The following is a 20119-nucleotide window of genomic DNA, read 5'->3' as shown; positions in this document are numbered from 1 at the left end:
GCTTGTTTAATCGGTTCCTATTTTAAGAATGTATATGGTGCACTGGATTTATTGCAGTGGTGGACGGCACCCGGGGTCAGTGAGATAACAAGGCGGGCTTCAGCATGCACCTTCTTAGACTGGCATTTTTAATCAGGATTTGGTCAAGATAAATATTAAAACATCTGCTGCCCCGGAGAGCGTCAATTCAAACGTGGAAGGATTAATAATGCATGTCTGCTCGCCAACACTGAGAGTTATGCGCCTCTATATATATATATATATATATATATATATATATATATATATATATATATATATATATATATATATATATATAATGTCCCAAGAACAGTTGGACTTTTGGATGTTACTTATTGCAGGATATAGGTCTGTGCTCTTTTGTATTCTTAAAAAGCTTCTGGGTTTTTAGGTGCTGATTTCAACAGCCGCAAGAGGATAACAAATCTAGTGATCACAGGAGTAGATTGGAAACTTCATGATTTTTACTTCATACCGAGCCACGATCCGAGTCAGAGCACACGTTAACTCTTGAGAACAGACAGACGTCAGTGACAGGTGGAGAGAGCCCAGCTAGGCATCCCGACCCTGAAAATACTGAAAGATATTTGAGGATAGTAAAAGCTGTTTTAGCTGTGTTTAAATGTGATTTGACATGAAACAAAACAACAACATGAATCACATTAACTGACATTGAAACCATCTGATTTGAGCTGGCAGGAGGTGTTGACAGCAAGTCATCTGCAGCCCATTATGGAATCTGCAACATGCACGCAGCTCTTTTGCTTTGTGGGGGCGGCATTTTTGCCGGTCCCCGCAAGGTTAAAACCACAATTTGAGGATTAAAACTTCAAAATACATGGCTCATTATAACTGGGTTTAAGTTTGTTGGAGCGTTCTGGTTAAGGTTAGCCATGTGTTTTGGATGGCTCGGTGTGGTCCTCACAAAGATCGTGGCATAACCTTGTGAGTGTGTGTGTCTGGATTGTTGGAGTGAACTTAAAGGATGGCTTTGTCTGCCGTTGTTCTCCCGGGGACAGGCTTTCACATGAACGCATGCGCAGGCTCACAAAGACCCACAGAGAGGGGGTGGGATGACTCCACAGGAACATCGGGGTGAATTCTAATCAGACGAAATGAGGGGCGACTCTGAAAGTTGCACGGCTCAGTGTGTTGTCATTCGCTGTTTCCCAACCACCAAAAGATTCCCTCACTTTTTTGAAAACTTTTACAAGCAAGGTATATTTAAACACGGTCACACATTGACATGAAAAGCTCGACGCAATTCATGTTGAAAACACAGCTCATACGGAAAGACAGCGCCTTTAGCAAAATGCTAAGTAGCTGCGCAGATGAAGGAAGTGTCAGAGAGTTGTTTGTGCGGCGAGGAAATCAAGTGTCAGAGCTTAAATCAGCAAGCGTTCGTGGAGCAGCATAGACAGATATGGCCTCCAGGCTTTTGATGAGGACATTGAAATACTTTTTTGAAAGACGCCTTGTAAACACAAGTGTTGCTGTGTGCACATTCTCCTTTGATAAAGATCAAATTTTGTAATTCAGTGGGACAGTTCTATCTATCTATCTATCTATCTATCTATCTATCTATCTATCTATCTATCTATCTATCTATCTATCTATCTACCTATCTATCTAGCTATCTATCTGTCTGTCTGTCTATCCATCTATCTATCTATCTATTATTTATATATATATAGAGAGAGAAGGATAGGATCGCTTGAAATATATATGTAGTATTATTACAATTATTAATATATATGTATGTATATATATATATATATATATATATATATATATATATATATATATATATATATATATATATATATATATATATATATATATATATATATAAAACATCAGGGGTCAGTGGGCATCAAAATCACTGACAGAATTGAATAGAAAAAGATTAAAAATAATAATAATTCTACATACATCGAAATATTTCAGACAATCACTGACCATAAATTATTATTATTATATATTATGAAAAGTATTGACCTTAGTATAAATATATTTCAAACATTTTAATAATTGTATATTTATTTATTAAAATAATAATAAAAAGTTGAATTGTTAAAATGTGTCCATTTGACGTTATGTAACTGATATTTTCATCGTCACTCATGAGAGTGTGGGGAAAATATTAGATTCAATGCATTGGGAAAATATAAAATAAATTAATAAAAATATTTTTAAAAATGCATTGAAACAGAGTTTTATTTCACAATAATTTAAACGTCAATGCAGAAATATATAATAATAATAATAAATCTCATTATAAAACCAGGTATTAGTCATTATTAAATGTATAAAAACGTGACGGCCACGTTCGGCGGTTCAGAGTGAAACTAAATCCCATGGAACAATGAAGTATCCAAGCGCTGTAGGACGGAAGAGAAAGACCGAAAGACCCAGCCGTGAGTGGGAGGGGTGAGAACATCATGGGTCAGGGGGCGTGTAAGAATGGGCGGGGCCTGCGCTGACGAGCAGCCAGTCTGACAACAGCATCTCGCCCCGTCACCCTGCGACGATCAGCGGCCACCGGCAGCTTCTCCTCCTAACGGTCCACATCGACCCGCCGAGTTTGTTGACCCACTTCCACGTTGAAAAGTTCCCGCTCCTGTTGGCTGAAGTTGTGTTTTGCCGCGCGGCTGCGGATCGAGAGGAGTGGAGGGAGAAGTGTTTGGACACCGGACACCAGGGGGAGGATCTTTGTCTGCTGAAGATGAAGTGTGCGAGAGTAAGCGAACTGTCAAGTGTTCGGATGCTGTTTCTCCTTTAGAAACCTTAGCCTTTTTCCTGCAAAAAGATCATTTTAAACGAGAATCTTCTTCTATATTTTCACTTTTGTTTGTCATGAAACTTCCAGGCGTCACTACGGGAATTCTATCTCTTAGTGGCCACCTAAATAAGCAGTATAAACATTATGACCACTCATGATGAGGTTCTTCATTTTCTTCATTATTAATCCTTTCACCTCCTTATAAGTGGATAGGAGTCAGCGACTTACCTCAGTGGTTACGCAGCCCACGACTGAACAAGCTCAGCTGCTTCACTATTTAACTATAGGTTTTTGTGGCCAACAAGTATTGACAATGTCTTTTCTGGCTCTACTTTAACTGTTGCAGTGCAATATGGGACGAGTTGTTTATATGATCGGGGGCTCTTTTAAATGAAATCATGTTTTAAAGTCTTGCATTTGGGTTTGACTCTGTGTACTTTATGAAATCCAAAATTGAACTCTATAATTTTATTTTTGCTTCTTGTCGGCTGGAAAATCTTTCCCCTGTGTTTAGTCTACCGTTGCCATATGTGTTGTGGCTGTGTTAGCTCCGATATGAGGACTGAAACACGCTCCGTTTTTGGATGGCAGCAGTGAGGCTTATCCCAAACTGAAATCCATGTTGCATCTTAATATCATCAGCTTCCCTGAAATCCACCCACTGAGACTGCTGCAGGCTGGCGTATTTGTTTGTTTCAGCAAAAGCCTATTTAAGAACGCTGCCTTATCATGCAGTTCTGGGCGTCAAAAAAGTTTATGTAACAGTTAATTGATGTGAACTGTAGCGCAGGTAAAGCTTGTTAGCTGATCCACTCCCCTGTGAGGAGATCCAGTCACCCGATCACCTGATGCCGCTGCGGCTCAGGTCAGAGAAATGCTTCCTTCATTTCATGCAAATTCTGCAGGAAGCATCCGTGTTAATGGACATGAGGCATTTACATATGTGGGCACTGATGGTCATACACAAGAGGGTTGGCCCTTTTTGAGGCAGCAGAACCGTGTTTGACTGGCTCTAGTTTTGGGTGGCTATCTGTGTATGGCCTCGGGATTGTGTTGATATGTTTTGTTTGGTCTCAAGTCGCACACTTGTTTTACACTCTCCTGAGCAGCTCTTGCTCAACTCCCCTTTATCAAAGCTGATAGGACCCTGGTCTTTTGAACTGGCCCAAAAAAAGTGTCTCAAGCAGCACTGCAGAATTTTGTTGACAGTGCAGTATGGGAATTCTATCTCTTAGTGGCCACCTAAATAAGCAGTATAAACATTATGACCACTCATAATGAGGTTCTTCATTTTCTTCATTATTAATCCTTTCACCTCCTTATAAGTGGATAGGAGTCAGCGACTTACCTCAGTGGTTATGCAGCCCACGACTGAACAAACTCAGCTGCTTCACTATTTAACTATAGGTTTTTGTGGCCAACAAGTATTGACAATGTCTTTTGAACTGGCCCAAAAAAAAGTGTCTCAAGCTGCACTGCAGAATTTTGTCGACAGTGCAGAATCAGAGCAGAAACACATTTAGTTATGCTCCAACTTTGCCCGGAAGGAGAATGAATCTCCGTGTACGGATGGTCGGCTGAACCATGGGCCAACATTTCGCTAATCTGGCTGCACAAACATAAAGTGTGTGACCCGTTTTCGACCTATTCCTGCATTCGGCTTCTTCCTGTGTGGCGGCTAATTGAGTCAGAAGTACACGGGGTTTGTGAGGGGGTTTCATTAATCGTACGAAATGGGGATGAATTACCCGCGTAGTCATTTATGGAGCCGTGCTCATCCACTGTGGGAGGTTTGGGTTATCAAAATGTCTTGTAATTGGTAGTAATGAATAACCGAAGTAAGCGCAGTGTGTTGTCTTGTTATCTGCAAAATGAATTGTCTCCAGTCAATATAAGCACACTGTCTCTGTTCCGATACATTAATCTCAATCATCTTACTGCGGCAGACAGTCTCGTCCCCGTCTCGCTCTCATCACAGCCAAATATTCATCACGCGACGTCTAATTGGACTGTGATGTCCTTGGCTGTCCTGTCGCTGCAGAGGTGCTTTGAAAAGGCCAGGCAGGGTTGGAGGAACCTATGTTGCATGTTTATATCAAGCAACGTTTGACTGAGTAGTTTACAGCTGGCTGTACCTTTTCTGGTCTCAGCTTGAATCTTCATTTAGGAATGTGGATTGAAACAGAATGTATTTGAATAACTGGAGGCTGATTTTACTGTGTCTCTGTGGGTGGTGGCTCTTGTCCCAAGTTGTGATTCTGTCCTGATAGGTGGAGGCCATTTCAATTATTGTGTATCTAGTTCATCGGCTCATACTACTTCTCTGACTCAGTAGAATAGATTATTGAGTTTTAAACTTCCTTTAATGAAAGAAAAGGCGTTTGTCAAGCTGGTGGTTGTTGGGAAGATGCACTTGTGTCCGGTATGAAGGCTCATTGATGCCCCCTTTCACGAGCGTACAAACTTGTACCCGTCCGTTTCAAACCACGTTACTGTCATTGGTCACATGCTCCCATACATTCTTTGCATTGATATTGCTGTTCAGCAATGTATTCACTGGGGGGAGCAGCCCCCATTCAAAAGTTTTTGACAACGATAAACTCCAAAACCAACATGGCGACTGTGGTGGAGAAGTATTGAGAGGAAAACGGAGGCAGGTGGTGGTAAATATATTGCAACTGGAGGACAGAGAATTTCCACTGTCTTTTTTGTGTCTTATTAGGGCTTTGTATCGGGTAGTAACAGCAATATAGCCCCCTAATGTTTCAGGTGGTACTGCTCCGTTTGGTCCGTATCCATAAGCTTTGTCAAAATGTGCAGAAATATGGATGCCCCATCCCTATCTGGATCTGTGCGTAAAAGGGAATTTAGACTGAAGGAGTTCTTTTAAAATGTACTGCACTTTGTAGTTTTTTATAGTCAGCAGTGACCAGATATATAGTTTGTTTTGACCAGAGCCTACCACTGCTGTTTGTGTGTCAGCTCTGTGGTCAACTATTGAACGTTGTTTATGTGGAGAAGCGGGAAAGAGAACAGCAACAAGTTTTCCTCACTGACGTCGGCACAAATGCTGGTGCTGATGAAATGCTCCACTGGCTGCCACTCTCCTCTGAAACCATTCCTCTTTACTTATAATAGGACAATGAAGGCAGGGGGATCTTTTAAAATGAGTTCTTGGCAGCAGGTTTGGACAGAAAATCATCTCATTAGAAATGCATTAGACGGAAAGAGAGTGGTTTTCAAACAAGGAGATGTTCCTCCATCTTCCCTGTTAACCTCCTGAACTACAACTCAGGCAACAATGCAGCAACTGGCTCACCTGATATCAGGGCCTACTTTGGTTAGGGAAGTGTTCGGCGGCCCGAAGGGCAAACGACAAACACAAAAGAAAAGTACGACTACGAACCAAAAAGCACGTTTGTAAAAACAGAAAATTGCAACCCCCAAAACAGAAACACAATTACGAAAACGGAGTCGCAATAACTTGGATGCAAACCGTCGGAAGGGGGGAAGCTGCTATAAAGCCTGTTGTTGCTTGGACAAATTGCACAACAACAGTTGCGATTTTGTTTTTGTAATTGCTTTGGGGATTATGATTTTGATTCCGTTTTTGTAAATGTGCTTTTTGGTGTGTGGTCATACTTTTCTTTCGTGTTATCTTTTGCCCTTCGGGGCCACCGTAGAAGTGCTCCATGTTGGCACCTTTTTATGGCTGTCGAAAAACTTCCATTTAGATTCAACCGTCTTTTTTCAAGTCCTGCAATTCATGATTTACCTCTACGTATTATCTGTACTTTCATATTTCATTTTTATTTGTTACCTAATTATTTTCCTTGCATCTTATCCGAGTTATGTTGTAATCTTTGAATATTTTTCAAAATTGCTATAAAGGATTTAAGCCTTTAAGAACCAGGTCTCATGCGGTGATGTGGAGGTCCACAGGAGGATGGTGATGATGCACTTTCACATGTTTTACATAGCCCAGTAGTGAGCAGTGCATGTCTCCTCGGACTCACTCTGTAATAAGTGCTCTCACGCTGCGTCGTATATAGCACCTGAGTGGATCAAGTCACCTTTGTGTACTGACAAGATTGGCTGAGAGAAAGTAATCTTTATGAGCTGAACTCACCAGCGCTAAAACCATGTGACCTGCCTGTCGACTCTTGCCAAGCGGGTCAATCTATATGTGAGTCCAAACAATGGTGTGTGTCTTCCCAGGGCTGCAGGAGGGGATGGAAGTGAAGTTGGCTCGTCTCCATTTCTGAACCGTTGACTGGGGGAGCATGGAGCAGGAGCTGAGGATGGGTCTGTCCGCGTGGGCCATCGTCGCCATCGTGTGCAACTCCGTCGTTGGCGCACTCATCCTCGTGCTCTTCGTCATCCTCTACAAGGCCTGTAAAGTTCCGTCACGCCAAGAGGGGGGAACGGTTTTCCCTCCAGAGCTGGACTTTAAAAGCAAGGAGAAGAAGTATCTATTGACTGAAGCGTGATCATAATGGAGGGATGCTCACGGACCGTGCGTATTCTCCATGCATCGGCAGCGTTTAGTGCACCTCGGAGTTGGAAGACTGTTAAGAGTTGCGGTCCAGACCTGCAAAACAAGCCAGCGCAATCCTCTTATCTCTGCTGTGCGTCGCCGGAACAGTCCATCTGTTACTCTGTTTGCTTACTCTGCACATGATATCCTCTTCTCCTCGACTACCACTCATCTCAGCACACAGGGAGAAATGAGAGCTTGTGATAAAGGAGAGAGCAATCCAATAAACTGGATGAGGTGGTGCGACGGCTGATGAGATCCACTCCAAATGACAGTGTGGCGAGGACAGAAAGTGACCGGCAGATTGAGGAGATTAGGGTCCCGGTTGGCCAACAAACAAAAATCACCACTTCCAACACGCTTGACTGAAGGAGCATGTGTTTACCACCAACAGAGCGGTTATTTGATCATTACCTGGAAAGGCTCTCTTGTGGGAATGACCAGTCCTTCTGGCTGGACTTCCTCCTGGTACTGAGAAAGTCAAAGGTCCAGGCTGCGAGTGAGTTCGGGAGCCTTGCTAAATGCTTGGAGGCAGTCGTGCGCACTCTTCCTCACTTAGATATGAGAGTCAAGTGAAGAGCTGCACTCAGTGAGTGTTTCATCCTGACACTCCATCATGTCAATGTTTAAACATCTGTTCAGGAGTGAATATGAAAACGTCTGTCGACAATAACAAAACATTAAAATGTTTGTTTTTTTTATTATTAATGAGTGGAATTTCTTGAGCATGATGTCATTTTGAGGTAGATCGATGGGTAGCTTTATAAAGGGACTGGAGCACTGCTGAAACAGTGACAGTGTTAGGGCTCCTGTACTTGTGAACTGGGACCAGAAATTGACACGTCACACGTCCTGCAGCTTATCTAGTGTGCCCAGATGACAGGAACATGTGTTGTGTTTTGGCTGAACCAGCTCATGCTGGTCACTTCAATGCACTCGGGAGACTATTTTCGATGAAAGCAACTGTACTGGGCTGGGCTTAGCTACTGTAGCTTCAAGTGGGTTAGCAAGCAGCAGCGCGTTTAGTTAGTATTTTGACCCGGCCGTCTCTCTGCCAGCCCCAGTGACACATTACCAACCAGTCGGGATGTTTTGTCACGGTGACAAACGTTTGTCGCCGAGATTTGTTGCAATATCTACGGCACCCTTAAACACCGTTCGAGGTCCCTAATGCCATGTTGCACACAGGTGTGTTAGGTGGACCTCATGTCCACAACCTCTAATTCTGAAAGACGTCCGTCAGTGTCTCTGTTTGCAAACCATGAAATCAAAGTCTGATTTAAACCAGACCACTCGGCCCCGTGTTATTAAAAATGTATTGACAGATCTAGAGCCGTGTTGAAATGAGAACACTTGAGATGATCAACAGCAGGACTGTTAAATATTACAACGCACGAGGCCACACTTTGTCCACTCTGGACGGTTTATATTAACATTCAGGAGCCTGTCCGTTCCTCTCATTTCTCAGAGAAATATTCCCTCGATTTCTAAGACATATACCGTGTTTGTTAACTCCGACGTGCCAGTGTTTCTCTCCCATGACCCTACGACAGGTTTCAACACAGACAAAGACGCGCGTAATGATGTTTGTTCACACTGATTGTGTGAATGAGATGGTGAATGAACGCCTGAGCTTCACCACACACGTGAGACAGATGGTTCCGGCCTCGGGTGAGGTGCTGACTGGAGACAGCTCATCAGGAAAGTGCGGCTGCACAGCTGCCTTCTGTTTATTTTCTCTTCACTTTCACTCTGCCTCTCTCTCTATCCTGAACTGTCGCCCCACTGCAGGTGTGGCACGGCTTGTCATTCTTCTAAAGGAACCATCGCTCTTCTGGGACCCATGAATCGATCTGTGTGGAAAACCTAAGTAAGCATGACTCTAACTGGTCGGCTGTCCATGGTTTTGATGCCTTCATCGCCGGAGAGCCTCTTACACCATGCATGTTGTTCATCCAGCTCAGATTAGACACAGCCACTGACCTCAACATCAGACGCTCTCTTCTTCATCTTGGCCCGAGATGCAATTTCCTGTGTTGTCCAGTGGGCGGGGGTGAGAGGGGGTGAGACCGAGGAGAGTCATTGAACTCAACATGCTGTTATATAATAAACACACACATGTAGCAGTGAGATTACTAATAAACACTGCAGGGACTGTAATCTGTGTCCATCTGCGCTGCTGGTGGGATTACGTAATCCACTCCAGCAGTGTGTGCAACAGCATTTAAACAACAGGCACAAACACGCTGTGGAGTGCGTGGTCAGATCTGTATGTTGGTGGAATACTGAGGGACCGACACGTCCTGTTTGTCCAGTGGAAAAAAAAAATCATTCATTCTCAGTGGAGTCTAGGCTGAAGGTGAAACGAAGACCTGCTTACAAACTGCTTTCAATGCGGAGCGACAGATCGCTCACATTTAAATGTGAGGGAATCATAACAGTGTGACAGGAACTCTTCTAAACAAAATAGCATTTTAACTAGTATAATAATAAATGTAACCAATTCCCCCCATAATACAGAATTAAAAAAATATATCTTTATTTATTTATCGTGATTTGCAGTGAACAAATTCTTTTTCTGCAACTTTTTTTAAAGAATAGTAAATGATTTTTATCTTGTCTGCCGAGGCTGCTCTGGATCTGAAGGCCACGTTTTTAAGGTCTTGACTTTGTCGTGGAATTGTTTGTGTTTATTCTTGATCTTTTCTCAGCCTCTGAGCTGGACTCAAACAAGAGCACATATGTGTCATTTATTGTGTTAATAATAATAGTAATAATATTAATAGCAATGAAGGAATGAATGAAATGCCTGGCAATGTTGAAAAACAAATCCAGAACAGAAGTGACTGATCTTCTCGGATGCTAAATCTCGCCTCCTCATATCTCTGGCTGGAGTCTACATGACAAATACTCCTCCTCCACTGGCATTGCCTGAAAACAAAAGAAAAATGTGTGTTCACTCTCCCCCCTTCTGCTTTCATTTTTCTCTGGTTGGACATTTGGAATTCATTGTTACATCTGTAGGGAAGACCCTTCAAATGCTGACGTGGAACATGGAGCCCTGGGTTGTCTAAACTTTAAAGAAAGACTGTCTGCTCTCAGGAGGTCTAGCTGGTGCTTTTGCAACCATATAAATGGAATGCAGTTGAACACATTGCTTCAAGTTTTTTTTTTTCAATGAGGCAAAACTGACAACAAACCTGAGACCAAACTGAACACAGAACAAGCTACTAGTCTTTTCCAAAGAATGATTTTCAGCTCTTATTTTGAATGAACAAATACATATTATGAACAATAACAATAATTATAGTGTGTCACAGTTGTTCTTCTGGAGCTGATGTGACATCAATAACACAATAAAATAGTTGAATTATAGTTGAATAAAAGCTGATGATTGTTTTGTTTGAAGAAAAGGCCTGAGACCCACTGAGAGCCCTCTTCACGAGCTACTCTTGGGTCCCAAACCACTTTTGAGATCTATTGGAAAATGACTTCCAAAAGGCCACAGAAGCTGATGCGGTGCCCAGATCCAGCCCACCTGCCTCAGGTTTCTCACGTCTGCAGTATAAGGTGATTGTAATGTTACTCAAAACCACCATAATAACATCCACCAGAAAAGCAATTCAGCTTCACTTCTGTTCCAGAAAGGGATGGACAGCCCTTGGAAAACATCACAACTGTGCCATCCGGAGGCTGGCGGTGAGGTCACTAATGAGATCAGCTCAAAACAGAGAAAAAACGCCGGCGACACACTCCAGCAGCAGCAGCGCTGACAGCTTAGAGGGCCTTCGGCTCTGTTCAAACAGCAGTTTGAGCAAATAATTTGTCTTGGAATTGGAACAAATCTGAGAGAAAAGCCAAGTGCTGAGCATTTGCATGGAAGTGCGATGATTGGAAGAAGAAGAGGAAAGTATTCTGTTCAGTCCAGCGCCGCGTCTGCGTCGTCGGAATTTCAGAAAAATAGGGTGTAATATCCAACAGGTGTGACGGATTAGCTGGGAGCGGTGAGACCTCTCATCGAAAATGTGCCAGGTTCGAATCAGGATTTTGGGGTGACGCTGCTCCTTCCTCTGTGGATTGTCCGTCCATACACCTCCTGCAATGAATGGCTCCAGCTCCTTTATGACCCAAAACGGAATAAGACTGAATGATGATAAGTCACTTCCAGTGTGTCATGAATTCAACAAAAATGAGATGGGTGTTGCATTTGGTGCCTGGCCCTCCAGTGTGGAGCAACCAGACTCAGTCAACTTGTTGCTCTCTCAACTGTCATCTCCACTCTGCCAGCACACACCACGATATCTCAGAGTGGGAGGCCTTTATTTTAGCATCTTAACAAACACAGTCAAGACAATTTCACACCACTTGCCCGTCATCGGAATCAACGGTCATGTGATGCGATAAAGCAGCAGTCATGACTCTCATTATTACGGTAATAACCGGGCGAGCCATTACTTTTTCCACACGCTCAGCAACCTTAGACTTAAACAATGACGCGGCTAATACATGGATTTTTACTGGCAGAAGAGATTTTGAGCCTTGTCACATCAGGCCAATGAAACCACAGGCATTTTATTGACATGAAAGCACTCAATGCGCTGGAGTTCATTGGTCAGATGTGACGAGGCAAAATTTACTGGCAACACGACGCACACTCAGATCAGAGTCGGTTTCCATCATCAATCGGTGATGGACCCCATTATTTAGTTAGATATTTTGCCCTTTGTTAAGCTGGTACAGTGAATCCACTGAGTTGTCCTTGACTTATCTTTTCTTATCTATACTTGTCTATACTACATCTTTGTCCTTCTTAAATTTAGTGGGCGTGGCTTATATTCTGGTGCACTCAATAGTCCGGAAATTACGGTACATTAACCCCTCTACTGTCACAGCTGTACAAAGGTCATTTAGGGTGGCGCTTTACGGCAGTAGAATTGTTTAAAAATATAGATATACTAGTTTTCAGGTTGGTATATAACATGGGAAACAATTCTGCTCATGCATATTTGAATAGTCCCTAACTTTCCTTCCCCATCTCCTTCACCCAGTACAAATAATTCCATTCAGATATACTGTACTTTAGGTTGGTTCCTATAATTCACTCGCTCATCTGCTGTGTGTTGTGACCTACTTCTCTGACCTGCTTCTCTGGTTTGGAAGCGACAGATAAACCATTTCCCAGTTAAGACAAGTAAGCAAACGTCAAGACTAACAGATGACTTTCAGAAGTCCTGCTTGAAAATGCATGAATTAAAGCGAGTTAAAGTCAATTTCCTCTTCTCCTCCAGCATGGTGGACTTGAATAATTAATCTCAAACTTATTTATGTCTGCAGACACGGCGTAGAAGTGTCTCCCTCTCTTCCTTTACATTGATCAACCATTCAGAGGACGGAAAAATAATGGCATCTCGCGCCGACGCTCGGGTTCCACGAGGCCGATCTGAACTCCAGCACTCCTGCCAGCGAAGGTCTTTGTGGAATACGCTGCCGCAGGAAGCATCGCAGCTGAGAGAAACTCAGGGAAATGATGAGGGCAGAGAAGAAACTGTGGGGAATAAACTCCTACATGTCATGGGACAAATATTAGCTTCCTATTATGTGGGTTGGGATGGGGGCAAAACAAAAACAACACGGGTGGATACGAAATGTCTGAAAAAAAGAAAGAAAAAAACAATTTCACAGGTTGAAGGTGCTGAACTTCTTTTGCATTAAGACCCAGACCCAACTTCCCTGTGGGTTGGTGGGGGGGCGTGGCCTTTATTTTGGGTGTGGTGGGCTGAAAAGTGTGGGAACATCTGAGCTTGTAGCTGTAGGTCAGAGCATCTGCTGATGGTTTGGCCAGCAGAGAAGGCTTTGACCTCACACTTGCAACAGCTTACACACCACTCTGGACACCATCGTCGGCTCTCCACAAACCTCCAGAGTAGTTGGCACCTCATCTACCTGGTGCCAGTGAAGCACACACGGAGCACAGCTGTCAGTACATCCACTTCATCCCCATCAGCCCTGACAAACTCCTCTGTTTTGTCCTCAATCCCTTCAGAGACTTCCATGTTTCCATGATATTCCAATTCCTGAGGTGTCAGTGGAGAGCACAGTCAAGTTCAAAGAGGCTCATTGTTCAGAGTCATTTCCATCCAAACATGAAGCAGAGGTTGATGCTTTTCTATGAATAATTAATGACAGAATTCTAATCAGGCTCAATCACATCGGAGCTCCTGCAGAGTTGCCACCACTCCAAAACTCTCATTAAGTAGCTCTCAGCGGCACAACTGCTTAAATGTGCCCAACGTACGTGAATTACAGCCTCATCTTGTTATTAAGTGTCAGTACTGTTGCTCAGAGCGAGGGACTACTTTGGTCGACCTCTTATGGCTTGGTTACTGTGTACTGAAACCCACTGATAGTAGTGAATATATGAGGCGGAAATTGTTGTCGTTCATTTATTTATCGAGGGCGCTCAAACTTTTTGGAGATGTCTTTAAAGCAAGTATAATCAATTCAAATGAATGAACTTGCATTGTGCTTCTACCCCCTTCCATCATTGCCTGTATTATAATAATAATAATGATAATGATAATAATATGCCATCAAAAAACAGGGACAGCTTTCTATTTTAAAACGGAAAAAAACCTATATATATTTTGATGAAATGTTAAAAGGTATTATTCAGTGTCACTCTTTGTCCATTTATATGGAGGCATGAGACAAAAAATATTTTCTTCTCGAGCTGGTGGTTTGGTTTTATTAGGTTTACAATCAACACACATCGAGAAAAAAGCGCGTCAACGTTCTCTTGCTGAGGGAATATCATCTCGGTTTAAATAGCAGACGTCTGGGCCCGAGAAGCGCTGCTGCAGATGTATCACTTACATGCGCGAGACGTCTGCCCTTCTGCGGTACTATATTGCCACCTGCTGGACGCCAATCCTCATCTCTGTGCTGAGCGCCATTCGACCTTTGGAGTCGACTGCTGCTGCTGCTGCTGCTGGAAACCGCCTGAACCGCTCCTTCAAAACCAGACTAGAGATCTGCTTCCCTCTTATGGCCAGAAAGTGGAACTACTTAAATAACACGTCCCCATTTTATAAATGTAAGAAAAATAATTCAAATAAATCTATATAAAATGAATAAAAATAAGTCTGTAAAATGTAGTCTTCATTAAAGAGCATTTAAGTTATTGAAGACCAGAGTGATGAATATATATATATATATATATATATATATATATATATATATATATATATATATATATATATATATATATATATATATATGATACTGATATCTAAAGGCATCGCTGTACACTACAATTGCGTCATAGAAAACACAATAACACGTGACTACGAAAATGCTAAGCAGCGATGTCCTGGGCAGATTCCGTATTTTCAGTATCTCGTGTCGCGCTTCCCTGTCCCCTCCTGGTCCGCGGACCCAGGTTGAGCACCACCTATCCGGAAGTGGGTGTCACCGTCACAGCATCGACATCTACTGCCTGCTGGGATGAAGCTACCGCAGAGGTTTCTCCACATCTGATCATCTGAAACATCTGAGTCGAGCGAGAGGTTTTTGACAGCAAGATCGCAGGAGGAAGAGGAGGCGCCGCCATCATGATGGAGGAGATTGACAGGTTCCAAGTGCCGAGTCCGGAGCCGGAGGGAGAGATGCAGCCGCTGGTCAGTGTCGCTCCTGCCTCGGTGATTTCCTGCTCTCCTGCGCTGCTCGGATCGATGTTGTGTGTCTGAGTGAATCGCTGGCGTCAACCGCGACGTCAAAGATGGAGACTGTCGTGTCGGTGGTGGGGGTGTTGGATGAAAACATCTTCGGGCCTGGTCCCGTTTCCATCCGGAAAGGTGGTAGTTCAAATGTGGGAGGATGTGACCGGACGCGTCGTGGCCTCCAGCCGGCCGTCAACCGCAGGAGTCCGGGGCCTCCAACAGATCCAACAGCAATATTATCCTCAAAATGAAATTCAAAATGAAGACGTTCCAGTTCCGTGCCACAGTTGATGATACATATAAATCACTGTTGGTAGTTTATTTTTTTCTTTATTCGTTCAGCTGAGAGACTAAAACATTAACTATAAATTTAAATTTAAACCTTCAGAAGTACATCTTCATTTTCAAGGGTAATTTCAGGACCACCAAAAGCACACGTGACCCTCAAGACATTGGTGTTCAAGTTAAGATGTTTCATCTTTGGCGAGTAGAGATTGTAAATTCCATGTCTGTCATCCTCCAAAATATCGAAGCAGATAGACAGGAATCGAGTGATAGAAATGAAAGCCAGTCTTATTAGAGACAACAGAGATGCTTTATGCTAAAATTATCCTGCAAGGATGAAACCAGACACTGATATTGCCTTGTGTTTCAATATAAAGAAATAGTGTTCAGGCTGGACCGTGTTTCAAGTTTTGGCTGCCTGTGTGGTTGAGTTTGACGCCCCCTGGTGTTCAAGTGTTGTCAACGTAATCGCTGGGCGGCTCGCTACTGCTCCGTTCTCCACTGGAAGAGTGATGTTAAGGTGACACCTCGTTCGGTAGCTGGGGTTTGTCTTGAAATCACTCTCAGTCTGATGTTGGAGCCTGCAGCGCCTGCGTGGCTCATCCATGGTAATGTATCAGAGGAGGACATTCATTATTCATGGTGTTATCTTTTGCTCCGCTGGTCTGTCTGCAGGATCCAGCCTCGTCCACGGCCTCCGAGGCCGACTCAGACACCAGGGAGGTTGAACCTGTCACCATCAACTACAAACCCTCTCCGCTGCAGATGAAAATAGGTGAGCGGAGCACGAGTCTGCGGTTTGTTTACGTTGTTTCTGCTTCTGTATGTCCAGGAAAGCTTGTGGTCTTTTAGTTTGGAAAGCAGCAGGGGTCTCCTTTCAGGACCTTGGAGAGAGTCCAGTATGGAACAATGCTGCTTCTGTGGTTCCACCATCTGTGTGTGTGTGTGTGTGTGTGTGAAAGTGTCCCTGCGGTGGCCAAACCCACCTGAACACTCGTCCCATATAGAAGAGTTTCTGCTCCCTCCGGAGTCTGAGCTGCTGTGTTGCTCTCACAGAGAAACAGAGGGAGCTGGCACGGAAGGGCTCGTTGAAGAACAGCACCACTGTGGGTAGTCCGGTCAACCAGCAGCCCAAGAAGAACAATGTCATGGCCAGAACACGGTGAGGCTCCTCTGAAAACAGCTTCGAGGCCTGCTGATTTTGACGTGAGCTTACTGTTGACTCCTCTCTCAGGTTGGTGGTTCCCAACAAAGGCTACTCCTCTTTAGACCAGAGTCCCGATGAGAAGCCCCTGGTGGCGCTAGACACAGACAGGTGAGCGCACTCGCTGGCACATGCCGCCCGACTCCTCTCTGACCTCCTGACCTGTCTCACTGCAGCGATGATGACTTCGACATGTCGAGATACTCGTCGTCTGGATATTCCTCCGCCGAGGTGAGTCTCAAATATGGAGTGTATACCATCACAGACGAGGGAGTCAGGGCTGCACCGTGAAGGTCATTTGAAGCTGGAGGCATCCTTGGGTTGGAACTGTGTGGAGTCCACCCTTCCGTCCTTGCATGGCTTTCACTCCGGTTTCCTCCCACCACGGTGACTCAAGACGTCCGCGTCCAAATGTCAGCAGCCGTGATGTAACACCATCATGCCGCTACCTAACATGGACACACCGTGATAACTGTCCATCTGCAGCGGCTCATGTCCCGGGCCGAAGCTTGAGATCATGTGACCTCTAATGACCTCTGTTTTACGAGAGTCCAGCAGCTGAAAGTGAATGTTTAATGACCACAAATGCCAAAATGTAGGTGAATACATTGTAATAATGCAATAGATATCTAAAAATTATCATAATATAATATTCGGTGGCCAGTGAATATATTCAGCTGAACAGTGCATGTGCGTGTAACGCCATGAAACACCGTGCAGAGCTGCCTGAACCATGACTTTTGCCTGTGATCAACAACACAGCGTTACGAATGTGGCTTTTTCATTTAAAAATGCAGCGCGGTGGTGAAATGAGCTCAGCAGATGAAATTCTGGCAACTCACTCCCCCATTCTCATAAGCAGCGTTGCAGGAATCTGGCAACACAATCCTCCACTTCAGAACCGACTCCACACCTCGCAACCCAGTCAGCTAGTGACCAAACACTACACAAGTCGTCGTGACTTTGACTTAACACAAAGTGTCATAGTCAGCATACAGTTTTCAGTTCTTTTAGTGTTGGAGTGCGAGAATAAAATTGCAGTTTGCATTGAGTTGACTATCTAGAGCCTCCTGTTTGTCCTGTACCTTTTTAGCTTTATTTTCTTTTTTTTCGAAAAGAAAAGGCTGAAATATTTTTCCAAAAATGTAAACATATTCAACCACTGACTTTCACTGAAAAACATGTCCTAAAATGTATTATAAAAAGAGCAAAAATCTTAACAACCGCATTTGTTACTTGGTATTAGTCCATGCATTTTACATTTTATTCGACTTTGGCTTTTTTCCCCACTTCTTATTTATCTACATTATTCCCAACATTCAGACCTTGGAGTGTTTGTACAGTTTGTTTCCTTAAAAAATACAAATAAAAATAACTATCAAAGCACTAAACCTCTAGCATGACGACATCTCTTTTTTCCTCTTTCTTGTGCTTTGCAGTTTCAATACCAAACTCTCTCTCCCATGTAGACCTCGGTATTAACCTCCTAGAACTTGAGGTCGCTGACATCACAGTCAGACTTAACCTCACTAATGTGAGGTATCTAAAATACTGCTGCTCAAAACGACTGCTAACTCTTATCAAAGGATTAGTATCTTCTCTCCCCTGAGTCACCAAGCTTTTTACACATGTGTAAAACTCTCCCCTGAACTGTCTTTGAAATGCCAAAACCATGGCAGCAGTGCAGGGGGTGAATAATAAACCAACTCAATAGTTTCCCACCAAATGAAGAAGCAACAATAATCCTCGAATGAGTGTCATTTTCAAGCTGCAGCTCCACAACATGAGGTTCTAATCCATCTTGTGGCAGCTCTGTTTTGATGTCCAAAAACATAGAGGATTTAATCGTGACATGATCCCATGAAGCGACAAAGTCATGAATAATGAATGGATGAATAACCTCTTCCTGGTCTGCTTCCTCCTCAGCAAATCAACCAGGACCTGAACATCCAGCTGCTGAAGGACGGCTACCGCTTAGACGAGATCCCGGACGACGAAGACCTTGACCTGATCCCGCCCAAATCGGTCAACCCGACCTGCATGTGCTGCCAGGCCACGCCCCCTTCCACTACCTGTCAGATCCAGTAACCCGCTCCCTCGCTATGCCTTGTCAACACAACATACTGTAACACCGCCTTCCATCTGCTGAGTGTCCTTCACTGCTCAGTCGATAGAACAACGATACGAAGACAAATAATCACATTAACGTCGAGAGTTTTGTCGAAGACTAGTGGACGGGAAGTTGAGGTGTGAGCTGAAGTGGTTTCCTCCTATGGTAGGACGTGCTGGTACTGTGGAGATGTCAAGCTGAAACTCGAATGATCCAGAACCCTGCTGCTTACCTGATATTTAGGTTGCTTTTTCCCGGTTAGTTTTACTTTTCAAGATGAAGAGAAAAGGGTTGCGGTTGTCATGTAGCGCTCAAGCACATTTCCCCCTGAGAGTGAGTGAAGGCCAACCGTTACAGAGTAAAAAGCTATTTTTAATACGCGACGGGGCGACCGCTCGCCGCTACTGTGACGCAGGTTTTATTTATTTGCACATTTTACACGGTGACCTAGAGGTGTTGAAGGGGCAGATTGCATATCGCTACACTCTCACTGCAACACATGACTGCCATGTCGTCAAGGCCAAAGGAACACTTGACTCCGTCATATAGTTTCTAAATATAGAACCTGTCCATTCAGCAGAAGCTGCTCCCTTGTCTCTGGACGCTCCGGATTCACTCACATTGCTCCTGCATGCACACGGCGATCGCCACCATCTGTTGAGTTGTAGGGCGGAAACTGTTTGGTGAATAAATGTTGAATGGGAATCCTCTTCCTGGTACCATCCTACAATCAGTTGCTGTTAGAGATGCCTTAAGTACTGAGACGTGGACCGGACTGTGTTCTCGCCAATTGGACTGATCGTTTGCTGTTTTCTTTTTAGATCCTGGTGACTGGTTTCTTTTTTTTTAATAATTTTATTGTATTCTACGCACCTCCATTATGGTATATAACAGTGTTATTAATAGGTGTGGTGTATGAAAACAATAAATACCTGCAAAGCACTGCAGTGGGCTTTGAGTTTTCATGAAAGTAAATGCACCGTGACGCATTTATGGGCCACTAGGAGGCCTTTCAAACCAGTGCAACTCCATGTGGTGTTGTTGAAGCGTTCAGAGGAAGGATAATTCAGACCCCGGAAAGTGGGGACATGGCTGAAACCCACAGAAGTAGGTTCCAGCTCGCAAACCACAAAGTCATCAGTGGTGATGTCACAAAATACAGACCTGTTCACACACATTTGTTACTCCCCAGATTAAATATATATTCAATTATATAACTTAAATTAATTATATAAATGTACATTAAAATACTCTAACTGTTGATTCGGATATATATATATACGTCCGAATCAACAGTTATATTATTTTAATGATCATAATGTTTCACTATAGATGAGGAGGTTTAAAAATTGAATGAAAAAAGTGGATGTAAACATCAAACATAATGAAACATAAACTTCACTGGAGGAGAAATGTGAATTATCAAAAAGAATTTCGAAACCGATATCTGAATGAAAATCCA

General features: G+C 43.5%; 1 protein-coding gene across 2 annotated transcripts; it reads left to right on the top strand.

Moving 5' to 3' along the window:
* Positions 1-14762: 14762 nt before the first annotated feature.
* fam219ab (family with sequence similarity 219 member Ab) lies at positions 14763-19592 on the top strand. 2 transcript variants are annotated; one of them, XM_053870935.1, is made up of 6 exons: positions 14763-15037; positions 16019-16118; positions 16400-16505; positions 16578-16658; positions 16724-16778; positions 18474-19592. In XM_053870935.1, the coding sequence occupies exons 1-6, from the start codon at positions 14951-14953 to the stop codon at positions 18633-18635; spliced, it is 591 nt and encodes a 196-aa protein (XP_053726910.1). In that variant the 5' UTR covers positions 14763-14950; the 3' UTR covers positions 18636-19592. The 2 variants fall into 2 exon arrangements, with proteins under 2 accessions (XP_053726910.1, XP_053726911.1); XM_053870936.1 differs by having other exon boundaries at positions 14768-15016.
* The last annotated feature ends 527 nt before the right edge of the window (positions 19593-20119 follow it).

This window comes from Synchiropus splendidus, chromosome 7 (genome assembly GCF_027744825.2).
Source record: "Synchiropus splendidus isolate RoL2022-P1 chromosome 7, RoL_Sspl_1.0, whole genome shotgun sequence".
NCBI lineage: Eukaryota > Metazoa > Chordata > Actinopteri > Syngnathiformes > Callionymidae > Synchiropus > Synchiropus splendidus.
This window is presented reverse-complemented; position numbering and strand designations above follow the sequence as displayed.